The sequence below is a fragment of the Centruroides sculpturatus genome, unplaced genomic scaffold, assembly GCF_000671375.1.
Source record: "Centruroides sculpturatus isolate CEXI.00-Female unplaced genomic scaffold, Cexi_2.0 scaffold409, whole genome shotgun sequence".
NCBI lineage: Eukaryota > Metazoa > Arthropoda > Arachnida > Scorpiones > Buthidae > Centruroides > Centruroides sculpturatus.
Window position 1 is genome coordinate 327879 of NW_019384561.1, and position 13071 is coordinate 340949.

The 13071-nt window shown below is 25.9% G+C and overlaps 1 protein-coding gene across 1 annotated transcript in view; it reads left to right on the top strand.

Moving 5' to 3' along the window:
* Positions 1-13071, top strand: part of LOC111623967 (neuroligin-4, X-linked-like) — a 34601-nt gene that overhangs the window by 16154 nt on the left and 5376 nt on the right. The window contains exon 2 of the mRNA XM_023366708.1: positions 11392-11541. Coding sequence (XP_023222476.1) covers positions 11392-11541 — 150 coding nt within the window. The remainder of the gene's footprint in view (positions 1-11391; positions 11542-13071) is intronic.

Here is a 13071-nt window from a genome sequence, read left to right on the forward strand (position 1 = left end):
TGCATATTTTTTTAAAAAAATATATTCTTTATATTAACATAAACTTTAGAAAGTTATAATTCACAAAGAGAATTGAAATTTATCCTTAAATGTTATTTTTTTTCTTCATTTATCTTTCAAAATTTATACAGAGAGAAGAGGAAAAAAAGACAAATCATTAAATAAAATACTTTTAACAACAGTTATTTCAATTCCAAAGTCGTTTTAAGACGATTATATCTAGCAATGATAAGTTTTGACGCCAGGGGATGTAAACCGATAGGCCTATGTGTATTTTCAGTAGATTTTTCTGCTTTCTTTTTTTTTTATGTACTTTTTTCAGTTTACAATTGCATGCAATTTACCGTAGTATAGACCGTATGAATCGATGAAGTTGTCTGATTGTGACTTGATCTGTTACTTTCTTTTGGCAATCGATAGATTCTTGCAAAAAAGCTTATTAATAAATTCTTCATGTTCGGAGATTAAATAAATAATAATCAAAAGAAAAATTTGTACTTATAAAAGTTGCTTTGTAAAAATCTTTTAATATTTCTTGTTTGGATAAGTTAAATTTAATCAGATGACAGATGGAATGTTGTGCTTTTGACTTACGTTGTTCTTTGGATTACTGGCTTTTTTTTTTAAAATAATAATGTATGCTTTTACAGTTAATATCTATGAATAAATTTTGTATATCAAATTACTTTCATTAAAAATTAAGTAATTGTAAATAAATGAGATAAAGGAAAAAAAGTAGAAAGAATAAGTACATCAATCAGATCGCTTTAATTTTCTGAGTTTGAACAACTAATTAAACAATTTTATCAAAAGTATTGTGTACTTAAGAATTTTCTTTGTTTTACTAAAGCTGATTAGAATCGTTACAATTGCTTTAATAGAGAGAACTGTTTTTATAATTATCGAGGTTTTTTTCTTAAAACAAACTCTATAATAATAATAAAAAAAATAAATAAATATGTATATATACACTTTGTCTTAGTAAAGATCGCAATTAGATACGATGTAAAGTGAGTAACACGATATTAACATTTTTAATTTTATAAAAATAATATATAAAAGAAATTTAGTAGGCTAAAAGATAGAGTATTAAAAAAATTAATTATAGAACATAGCATTTGCACGGTTTTAACAAGCTACTTTCATCAACTCCTTTTCAATCCTTTTCCCCAATGGGCATTTTTCCAAAAATAACATACCAACCACATTTTGCCAAGCCACTTTTCCCAAAGAGCCTCATTTTTCCAATAGAAATACTCCACAAAGAAAGGAAAAACATCGAATGACTGATTTACCTGGAAAGGATGCAATGATGCAATATTTCTGCATTAAACGCTGTAAAAAAAAGTAAAAAACTAGATATGATTAATCTACAAATCGTTCTCGAAAATTTTAAGTGTCCTCTTTTCTAAGTTTTCTTTTTTTTTATATTACCCTAAAGGAATTGTCAGTTGATTTACTCCGAGAAAAAGAATCGAAAAAAATCCTAGAAATTTTTAAATTCCAATAGCCAGGTTAAATTTTAGTCTATAAATATCTTTTCCAGTTTGGAAAGTATAAAGGAGACAAAGTACTATAGCAGTCTATCCTTTATTATTTTAATTTTTTTTTATATATCTTTTATTTATATTTTATCTTAAAATATTGCTTAAATTGTACCGTTTCTTGAATGATGTTTAGCAAAACACTTAAAAGGCGGTAATTAAAATTTTCGATTTGTCCTTAATGTTCTTATTATGCATCATTCAACGTTTACGCTGTTAATCATAAATGTTTAAATAAGAAAACAACATTAAAGATAATCACTAAAATATTTTCTTTAAAAAATAAAATAATAAATAATAATCTTAATTAAATCTTTCACTAACAAACCAATCATCCCCAAGAAATTACTCTTGAAATATAATAGTTTCCTTTGCGTTGATTGGTCCCTTACGTAGTTGGTATTGTTATAAAACAATCTAATTGGTTTAGTTAAAATGATGGGCGTTAATAGTCGAGTTCTTATTTTTTTTCACTTCTCTAATTGGTTAAGTTTGAAACTGATATTTCTTTTTGGTGATAATCCTTTAATGGAATAATTATTAATTTATTTTATTGATTAAATGACAAAAAAAGTAAGAAAAGTCAAATTTACGATATTGTACAATAAGTAAATAAAAATGTTTCGGTTTTCTTGCTGGCCATTAACAGTAATGGGTATTGACAGATAAGGCTAAATCTATCAACACCATATAATCTAATATGATTTAGTCAGAAAAACAGAAAACATGGTAAAAGATATTTCCTACTGAAACAGTTGTCTACACAATTCTGGTTAGAATACACAGGCGTGCTGCCAAGTTACATTTTCAATGCCATTAATAATGTTAGATTTTTTTTGTTTTGTTTTCTTTTTTATGGATTGATACATCAATTGTATTATGTATAAAGTATGCTTACGACTTATCGAAAACAACAAACAGATTTACTACTCTTATCATTGATTATTCCCAGAGTAATCGTCACAAACTGTTAAACGTTTAATAGCTTAATACTCATCACCAAGGCATTTGCAAAATAAAAGAAACATTTGGAAACGGCCTATCGTTTGGATGTCGAAACCAGATGTTGTCTCATATATTTTTACTTTATTTAAAATATTTTTAAAATAACAGAATTAAACTGACTGAACGTCTAAAATAATATGTTAAGATAATAGAAATCGACGCATAAATTTAAATATCTTTAACAGAAACACGAGCAGGGAACTAATTAAATATCTAAAAGTTAGAAAAGCAAATAAAATAAAAAAAAAGAGATCAATTTTAAATAAAAAATAAAATCACGTGCTAAATCCAATAAAATATGACCAATAACTTTAAGTTTACTTAATTAACGAATCAGAGCTTAGATCCGTTATTACTGACCAATAAGCGTAAAGACTTCAATGTTGATTGATAGATAATAAATGATTTAATCAAACTGACGGAGTGTTTAATTGGTTAAAACGAATTGTAGGCAGTTTTTAATTTTAAAATGAAATGTAACAAAATTTCGTTAAATCCATTTAAACTTGCGTTATATAATTTAAACGATCAAAATGATTTGTGTAGTAATCAAATAAATGCATATATATATATATATGCATTTATTTGATTACTACACAAATCATTTTGATCGTTTAAATTATATAACGCAAGTTTAAATGGATTTAACGAAATTTTGTTACATTTCATTTTAAAATTAAAAACTGCCTACAATTCGTTTTAACCAATTAAACACTCCGTCAGTTTGATTAAATCATTTATTATCTATCAATCAACATTGAAGTCTTTACGCTTATTGGTCAGTAATAACGGATCTAAGCTCTGATTCGTTAATTAAGTAAACTTAAAGTTATTGGTCATATTTTATTGGATTTAGCACGTGATTTTATTTTTTATTTAAAATTGATCTCTTTTTTTTTATTTTATTTGCTTTTCTAACTTTTAGATATTTAATTAGTTCCCTGCTCGTGTTTCTGTTAAAGATATTTAAATTTATGCGTCGATTTCTATTATCTTAACATATTATTTTAGACGTTCAGTCAGTTTAATTCTGTTATTTTAAAAATATTTTAAATAAAGTAAAAATATATGAGACAACATCTGGTTTCGACATCCAAACGATAGGCCGTTTCCAAATGTTTCTTTTATTTTGCAAATGCCTTGGTGATGAGTATTAAGCTATTAAACGTTTAACAGTTTGTGACGATTACTCTGGGAATAATCAATGATAAGAGTAGTAAATCTGTTTGTTGTTTTCGATAAGTCGTAAGCATACTTTATACATAATACAATTGATGTATCAATCCATAAAAAAGAAAACAAAACAAAAAAAATCTAACATTATTAATGGCATTGAAAATGTAACTTGGCAGCACGCCTGTGTATTCTAACCAGAATTGTGTAGACAACTGTTTCAGTAGGAAATATCTTTTACCATGTTTTCTGTTTTTCTGACTAAATCATATTAGATTATATGGTGTTGATAGATTTAGCCTTATCTGTCAATACCCATTACTGTTAATGGCCAGCAAGAAAACCGAAACATTTTTATTTACTTATTGTACAATATCGTAAATTTGACTTTTCTTACTTTTTTTGTCGTTTAATCAATAAAATAAATTAATAATTATTCCATTAAAGGATTATCACCAAAAAGAAATATCAGTTTCAAACTTAACCAATTAGAGAAGTGAAAAAAAATAAGAACTCGACTATTAACGCCCATCATTTTAACTAAACCAATTAGATTGTTTTATAACAATACCAACTACGTAAGGGACCAATCAACGCAAAGGAAACTATTATATTTCAAGAGTAATTTCTTGGGGATGATTGGTTTGTTAGTGAAAGATTTAATTAAGATTATTATTTATTATTTTATTTTTTAAAGAAAATATTTTAGTGATTATCTTTAATGTTGTTTTCTTATTTAAACATTTATGATTAACAGCGTAAACGTTGAATGATGCATAATAAGAACATTAAGGACAAATCGAAAATTTTAATTACCGCCTTTTAAGTGTTTTGCTAAACATCATTCAAGAAACGGTACAATTTAAGCAATATTTTAAGATAAATTAGCCATTTAACTACTTTACTCTTTTCATTTTGTCAGAATTATAAATTATATATTTAAGCCCATACGAAATAACTAATATATTTGAAAAAAAGTTGACCAAATTTAAAGCAATATAAACTTTAATTTNTATTGAAAATTTTATATATTTTTCAAGATACGGTGAAAAACAGAATTGGAATTTTGAAAAATAATATCTAAATAAAAATATCTGTCAATCAGAAAACAATATCAAAAACAGACAATGATTGTTACATATTGTACCTTATCTTGTCGCTTTCGTCTTATACTTCTATTTGAAATTTAAAATTATATTATTATTATTCCAACAGAATGAAATGAGAAATGAGAAATAAGCTTAAAATTTACGAAGAAATTCTTTTTTTAGTTTTTTATGTTTTCCAAAACAAAATGGAAAATGAGTTAAAATAAAGACAAACAATTGATGAAAATGCAAAACGCAGAATAAAGATTCTTATTTATTTATTTTTTTTTATTTGTGAATGGGAATAACATTTGGGTAAAACGTTTTATCACAAATTTTTTTTTATTTATCTTCTTCCTTTCCTGCGAGTTAAGACAGCATTTTAGAAAAAGAAGAAGAAAAAAAGGGGCGCAGTAGCTTCATGCCAAACTTTCGATTTCAAGAAAGTTTTGATAATGAAAGAAGAAACTTTTCTAAAATGGAAGAAAAAAAATCACATCTTTGTTGCGTTTTTGCAATTGTTTTTGATTATTTTTTTTAAATTTATCATTATTTATCTACTTTAAATGGGTACAACTCTTGCAAATGGATACCACAAAAGGTTTACATGTCAGTAGAAGATAAAGGAAAAATTTCTTTTGTGAACTTCCGTAAAACTTTCTGAAAGTAGAAGCACTCCAATACAGCTTTAGTCGTTTTCCAATATCTGATATGTCATCAATAAGATAACCGAGAATGTTATTTTTTTCTTATTAAGTATTTTTTCCGTTATAGTTCGCTATCAAGGTAGCATTACTATACACTACGTATCCAGTATTAAAAAAAAAAAAATTCGTTCATTTTACTTGGAGTTTCGTCGTTGACCTAGCAATGGTTCGATAAATGTAATGATTAGGTTCAATGTTACCTCTTTGGATAATGTCTAGACCCTCTAGATAGTTCTGTGAAGTGGCATTACTGGTTATTGATCCATCTTATATCTATACCAATACTGCCTCTGAAAGAAGATATCTTTTTTTTTTATTTATTCAGATAAATTATCAACATGCTAAGATCATCCACTTAAGAATTATGCAGAGTAATAACTTATTCTCCTTCGCTATAATTGCTAATTTATTTTAAAACCGTTTAACTCTTAATGTTTATAAACACCTTACTACTTAATTCTATTTTATGTATTAAAATTATTACTAAAATATTTCGAAATTTACACAAATTTCGTAGCTAGAATGCTTTCTTACACAAGAAATTATTGTTATTTTTCTTTCAAAAATTGAAATGACCGTATCTAATTGCTTCCTGACAACATTGAAGAACTGACAATAAATTCATAAATTTTATCGTGAAATGTCGAACAAATTTTTATGTTAACGTATTTATATTTAATTTAGGCATCGGTCTTTCTCTTTTAATAATATATATATAACAATTTCTTCAAGTTTAGGAACTACTAAACGGTCATAAATTTGAAACTTTCTATTTTCTTTTCTCTCTGATACAATAAGAGTGACTTCCTTTGAATGAATAATGATAGGGAAATCACTTGTTACTATATTTAAACGAGTATTTTTCTCGGTTTGAATTNAACAACGGCCACTGACAGGAACAGAAAAAAAATGATGGTTGTTTAGAGGGCCGTTATTGCAGTTCAACTGTATAAATCTATGTAGTATACAGTAAAACCTGTCCAAAAAGGAACCTTTATAAAACGGAAACCTGCCTAAACGGGAAAATTCTTAGGAACACAGAGATTTTCTGTGTTAAGTGAAATATACACAAAAACCTGTGTAAACCGGAATAACCTCCGGTTTACATAGGTTTTACTGTATATTCTTTAATTTCCAATGCAATTATTGTGCCATAATTCTATCCTGTATTTAAATAAGAAAGATAATTAGAAAGTAAAGTAGTTTTTTTTTACTACTCCTTTATAAACTGAAAATAATATCTCTCTACAAATATAGCCTATCTTCTCTCTCTCTCTCTCTCCCTCCCTCTTCCTATGCTGTATTAATGAGTTAAATATATATATATTTAACTCATTAAAAAGGATTAAAGAAAGGATAAGTTCTAGTTGTTAGGCTGTAAACCGATATTTATATTAAAAAGTTTAAAAAAAATAGCCAAGAAAAGAATTCTTTCTTGGTTATTTACCAGAGTATAAATAACAGAGTTAAGATAGTTTATCAGGGAAATTTAAAATCATAACAGTTTTAATAACGAGATAAATTCAACGTAAGCTTCATTTATTTGAATGAATTTATTATTAATTACATCTTATATTTAAATTTAAAAGAGAATTTCTTGTTATTAAAAGTTTATAAGTATTTTTTTTTCAGAAGGAAAAAAACTTTATATAAAATTTAATAACAGTTTTAATAAAATTCGAACTTTAATTTTTTCAGGAATAAATTTGTTAACTCTTCTTAATTACGTTCTTTCATCTGACATAAAGTAAAAAAAAAAAAAATTATGCTGACATCAAAGCTGTTTAGCTCTTTCATTACATATAAAAGGAGAAGAAAAAAAAAAGCAAATATCAATCAGATTAAATAAATCAAATTTTCTACTAATCAAATCTTAATCTCTAGTAGATTTTCGTTAATCCCTTTCTAATCTTAGTTTTCTAAATCTTTTCTTAATCTAATTTTCTAGAATTTCTGCTTATTTCGAAGATTTTTTTCTCCACATTTCTAGAATTTCTGCTTATTTAAAAGAAAGAAGAAAAAAAAAATGAAGACACGATTAGTTTAATCCCTAGATTAAGAATTTTAAACATTTCATCTTTCTTCAGCAAAAATATTACTTTTGCATTCTTAGTAACAGAATGAAATTTTTAATATATTTATAACTTTAAAATGTTGTTTAAAAAATATATATTTTTTTGATTTATTAAAAAAAAACTTAATTTTAATATAAAAATTATTCTCGAAACTTGGCTTCGATTCTATTTTATATGGAATAAAACATACTAAAAGTTAAAAAATCATCATTCGTCTTCCATTTAAAGAAGAATATAGAAAGGAAAAATAAAGTATAAAAAAAAATAAAGAAGAATCTAATAGAATTTTTATACTGTTAAAGAAATAAATCACAAGAAGTAAAGGTTTAACTTATCGATCATATAAATCAGAAAATAACGATTGATCTTTTGAAAGCGATCGTTAAAACAAAATGACAAACAAAACTTTTAATTAACTGTATAGATATTAAAGCTATTTAACTCCTATAATAACTTTTGTAAACTTTGAAAAAAAAGAAGATAAGAAATAAAGAAGAAAGAAACAGAAGAGATAAATGATTTTGGTTTTTAGAACTATCGATAATGTTGGTCCAGCAATTTCACAAATCAAAACTGATGGACTTGAAAGGTAATCCAAGCGCATTATCCCTTATAGAGTATTCAACAAGATTAATTATTCAGGTATGACAGTAGCTTCTAGCAAAAACTCGCATCTGCAAAGTAAAGCACGGTTTCTAGCAACAAACTGCAGCAATGATGTTATAAATAAACTAAAGCATCGACTGTAGAAGCAAACGGAAGCATCATCTCTATAAAATAAGAATTACCCCCTTATAAATAAGCTACAACATCATCTGTATGAACAAACGAATTCATCTATAAGATGAGATAAAAGCATTATCAGTTTAAATAATGCATACTATCATCTGTATGAACAAACAAAGCGATATCTGTATAAAGAAAATATCAGTTATCATCTAACACTAATAAAATAAAGCATCATTTATGCTACGAAACAGAAGCATTATCCTTACACGTGTGATCTGAATTGTTATGATATGTATCAAGAAACAAGAGTATCATCTGTATGATTCCTTAACATCATCATCATCATCATCATCATCATCATCATCATCATCATCATCATCATCATTGAATATTATGAAATAGAAGAATTATTTACATAAAGTTTGATTTTTAGTATCATCAATATTGAGAAAGGAAAGCACTTTAACATCATCCAATCTGATATATACAGGAGTGCTATTTATATAAATAGCACTCTTGTAAATAAAATATTTTCTTCTCAAATAAACAAAAACATTATCTGAATGAACAAAATACGTTTTCCCTTATTACATAAATAATAGCTAAGTGTATTGATAATACATTATTTAAATTTATATTGTTTTTATTTGTTTATTCTCTATGATAAAAGTAAAATTCTTTTAAAAGTTTCAAACGATAATGCACAAATAAATCATAAACTTGGTTTACATAACTCTCAACAAGAAAATATATAACTTTTTTTTTAAATAATAAATAAGCAAAAATATTATTAACATCTTCAATATAATCTGAAACACAGCACATCATATAAATAAATTTGATGATGATAAATTATTTTATAGATCGATAAAATCTGCAAAAATTTATCATTAAAGGATAATCTTGATAATGATAAATTTTTATTTGATGGCTTCCATGATGATAAATACATTTTATTTATTCATCATCAAACAAAAATCTATTTTCCTCTACCTAATCTCACTCTTGCAGGAATCCATTACTTTTCTATTAAATAAAAAAGTATCATCATCATCATCTTCATCATCATCATCGATTATAATAATAACGAGTTAAAACAGTATATCACTATCACAAATTAACACTTCATTACAACGGAAATAAAAATTAAAATCACTCATTTATTCGATTAATTAAAGGTAAAATTTTATTTTAAATAATTAAAAATTAAAATGGCTGAAAGTACTTAATGATAGGATTAATTAAGTGCAAATGTTTCTTAATTGGTCCAAGTAGGAGTAAAATCCGAAGTAATTTGTAAAAATGCTAGTAAATTTCATAATATTACTAATAAAAATTTTTATTATTTGGTATAGAACTCATTGAAACTTTGCCCTCCTTTATTTGTTAGATCGAAAAATCGATAAGTAGTGATGATATTAGTATTAATATTCATTCACTCCTTACGCTTATAACCTTAGTCAATAAAATCCTGTTCCTTCTTGTAATTTAAAAAGAGATAATATAGTTTCTGCAGCTGGATCTTTTCCTTTTTTCCCAGCTGCCGAAGTAATAAAACGTTCAAAATGTTTTGTTTGCTCGAAAGAGGTAAAAATATTCTCAGGAAAAATAAAATAAAATTCTATGATATTGGATATTAATTATTTAAACTTTATATTGCAATATGTTTTTCAGAATTTTAAAGAAAAAAAATATATATATATATATATTTATTGTTGTATGAAGAATTTTAACATTACGAAAGATATCTATAGCTCACTTCACTTTTAATAATATATATATAACAATTTCTTCAAGTTTAGGAACTACTAAACGGTCATAAATTTGAAACTTTCTATTTTCTTTTCTCTCTGATACAATAAGAGTGACTTCCTTTGAATGAATAATGATAGGGAAATCACTTGTTACTATATTTAAACGAGTATTTTTCTCGGTTTGAATTCCAATAAGGGTTTTTGATTAAAGTTAAAATCGTATTGCAAACCAACGTCTCATTCCACACAGATTAGGGCATTAGTCACCGAAATCCATTAGGAAAATGCAACCATTCAATGGAAAATGTTCCCAGTTCTAAAGCTGTTATTAACATTGGAAAAGAATCTTTAACATTGATGTTCTCATTGAAGTAGATCTATCTGGGTTAATTTCTTTTTTCTAATATTTTCTAATTAGTTCTATCATGAAAGAATTTATTGATTACGTTAATTTTTACATGTCGAAAACGTAGATTTCTTAAAATATATATTTTTTGGGGGGGAGATAAGTACTGTATTGGAATTCTTTGTGATAATAAAGTATTGAGTAGAAATTCCTTGAATCTATTTAAAATAATAATAATAATAATAATTCTTTGGGTCGTGAAGAATGATCACTGTACTTTTTTAAATATGAAAAATTTAATTATAGAGGATAGAGTTTTGAAACAATAACACACACTTAAAAATGAGTTTTAAAGTTATCATAATTACATATTTAAGAAGGAATCAGTATCTACCAATCATATTAATTTAAATTTATTTATTACTTGCCGTTATATTTATATAATTATAGAAAAAGTTAAGAAAACATTATATTGATCCGGATGAAATTAAAACTTTTGATATTGCTAGATTGATATTTTTCTATATATTTTTCTTTTTACATCTTTTGTCCCGTTCTGCTACACGATTCCATTCCTGATTAAATTCTCTTCCGAAGGCGAACGAAAAAATAAAATAAAATAAAAAGAGAAGAAGGAGAAAAAATGAATTCCAAATGAATATTTTTACTCATTTAAGCCATAATTACGAATCTGTAACGTCTGACTATTTTTATTTACATATAAGTTTTTTTATTTTTTTAATTTTACTTGTAAATCCAAGTGATATCAGTGAGAATTTTCGTGTAGGAAACAATCACGACATTCCAAGTTTACTAATTAAGCAATAAAATCATTCGATCCATTCAAACATCTTGAAGTATAAATGAACTTCGGATAGAATTAATTCGAGACAGTCATTCAAAGCTAATTGAAATAATTTGTATACTGGATTATTTAAACATAAAGCTAATTTATTTTAAATGTTTTCAGTTAAGGAAGGCAAATCCAAATTACCTGTCATGGTGTACATCCACGGCGAATCTTACGAATGGAATTCTGGGAATCCATACGATGGTAGCATCCTGGCTAGTTTTGGATCTGTCGTAGTAGTCACAATCAATTTTCGTTTAGGAGTTTTGGGTAAGTTATTTATTAAAAAAAAGTCTATCAAGAAAATAAAATTAATTTAATTATTTCTTAGATAATATATATTACGATAAAATTAAAGTTTTGAGAAATTTTACATAGCATAAACAATTCGTTTATTATTTTACGTCCACTGTTTTTTATTAGAGATATTAACACGATAGATTTTATTAGGAATTGGCATGAAAATGATTAGCTTAAAAATTATTGGTTAGAAAAACTGTCAGAAGGAAATGTACATCCGCCCACTTTTATAAATCCACCAATTATCGTCGAGAAAATTACATCTCTTAAAATTTGAAACAGGTTAAAAAATGTATCTTACATTTATCACAAAGGACTGCTTATATATTTATAAGAAATTTTTTTTACTTCATTTCGTTCCCAGTACACTTGCCAGAGGTATTGTTTTGCGTAAAGTTTATCTTAAGAGATGATTACCTCTAGACGAAAAATTATATATATATACAAATATTTTTTCTTTTTAGATAAGACGAACTAAATAGAAACTATATCATCTTTCTTATATACCTGACCCTTCGTTACTTTGAATATCAAAACAATCTGCAATTCTAAGTTAACTTATCCAGAAAAAATGATCAGCAGGGAATAAGAGATTTCCCAAAGACATTGACTGACTATTTTTTTTTTCTTTTTTGGAAGTTTCAAGTAAAGTTTCGACAGAATAAATTTGCTTCTCAAAAAGTGTTATTTACAAAACTAGGACAGTATCTGTCAACAATAGCCAAACGCAACTGCAAGTGACATATTGATCGCGTGTAATATAACATAGGAAGGATGTTAAAATAAACTCTACCGCGTATAAATTACGTAAGATTATTCCTGTAGTAGCAAAAAGGAATCAGATAGTAATCACGAAAACTGACGAGCAAATTGAAAAAGATACTGAGAGAAGAATTTTTTATTTTTTTTTTAAATTTGTTTTTTATTTATTTCGTTTGGAAATTAATTTACTTTCGCCTGGATTAAGTCACGATTTATGCTAGAAATGCAAATCTTTCGGCTCGCAACTTTCCCTTTCTCATAACTAAATATGAATTTGAATAATGTGAAGTTCTATATTTAAAGAAATTTTTAACCTTTCTGTTACTAAATCGATAACTTGCTTCGAGCGATTTATCCAGTATAAGAAATTGAAACGCTATTCACTTCGCATCTAACTTACAAAGGAAGGTTGGCTTATGCATTCAACATCCATTCTATAGTAGCCAGAATTGAATTGCGATCCAGTGGACCGATAATTTTAGAGAATGTGGCATCGTTTCAGGTTAGCTAGCAATATATTTAAGATTTATTCAACCATAATGAGAAGAAATGCTTGACAGATTGATGTACTATTTCTCACTTACATAATATAATGCTAGTCTAAAAGCTAAAGTTTGATTCAATTTACGTTTTTGAATTTTTTGAGAAGTTCGCTAGAAGTCAAAAGTTTATAGTCTTATCATATTTTTTTTTCTTAACATTTTTCGATATATTTAATAAAGTTTCGATAGAATTTAT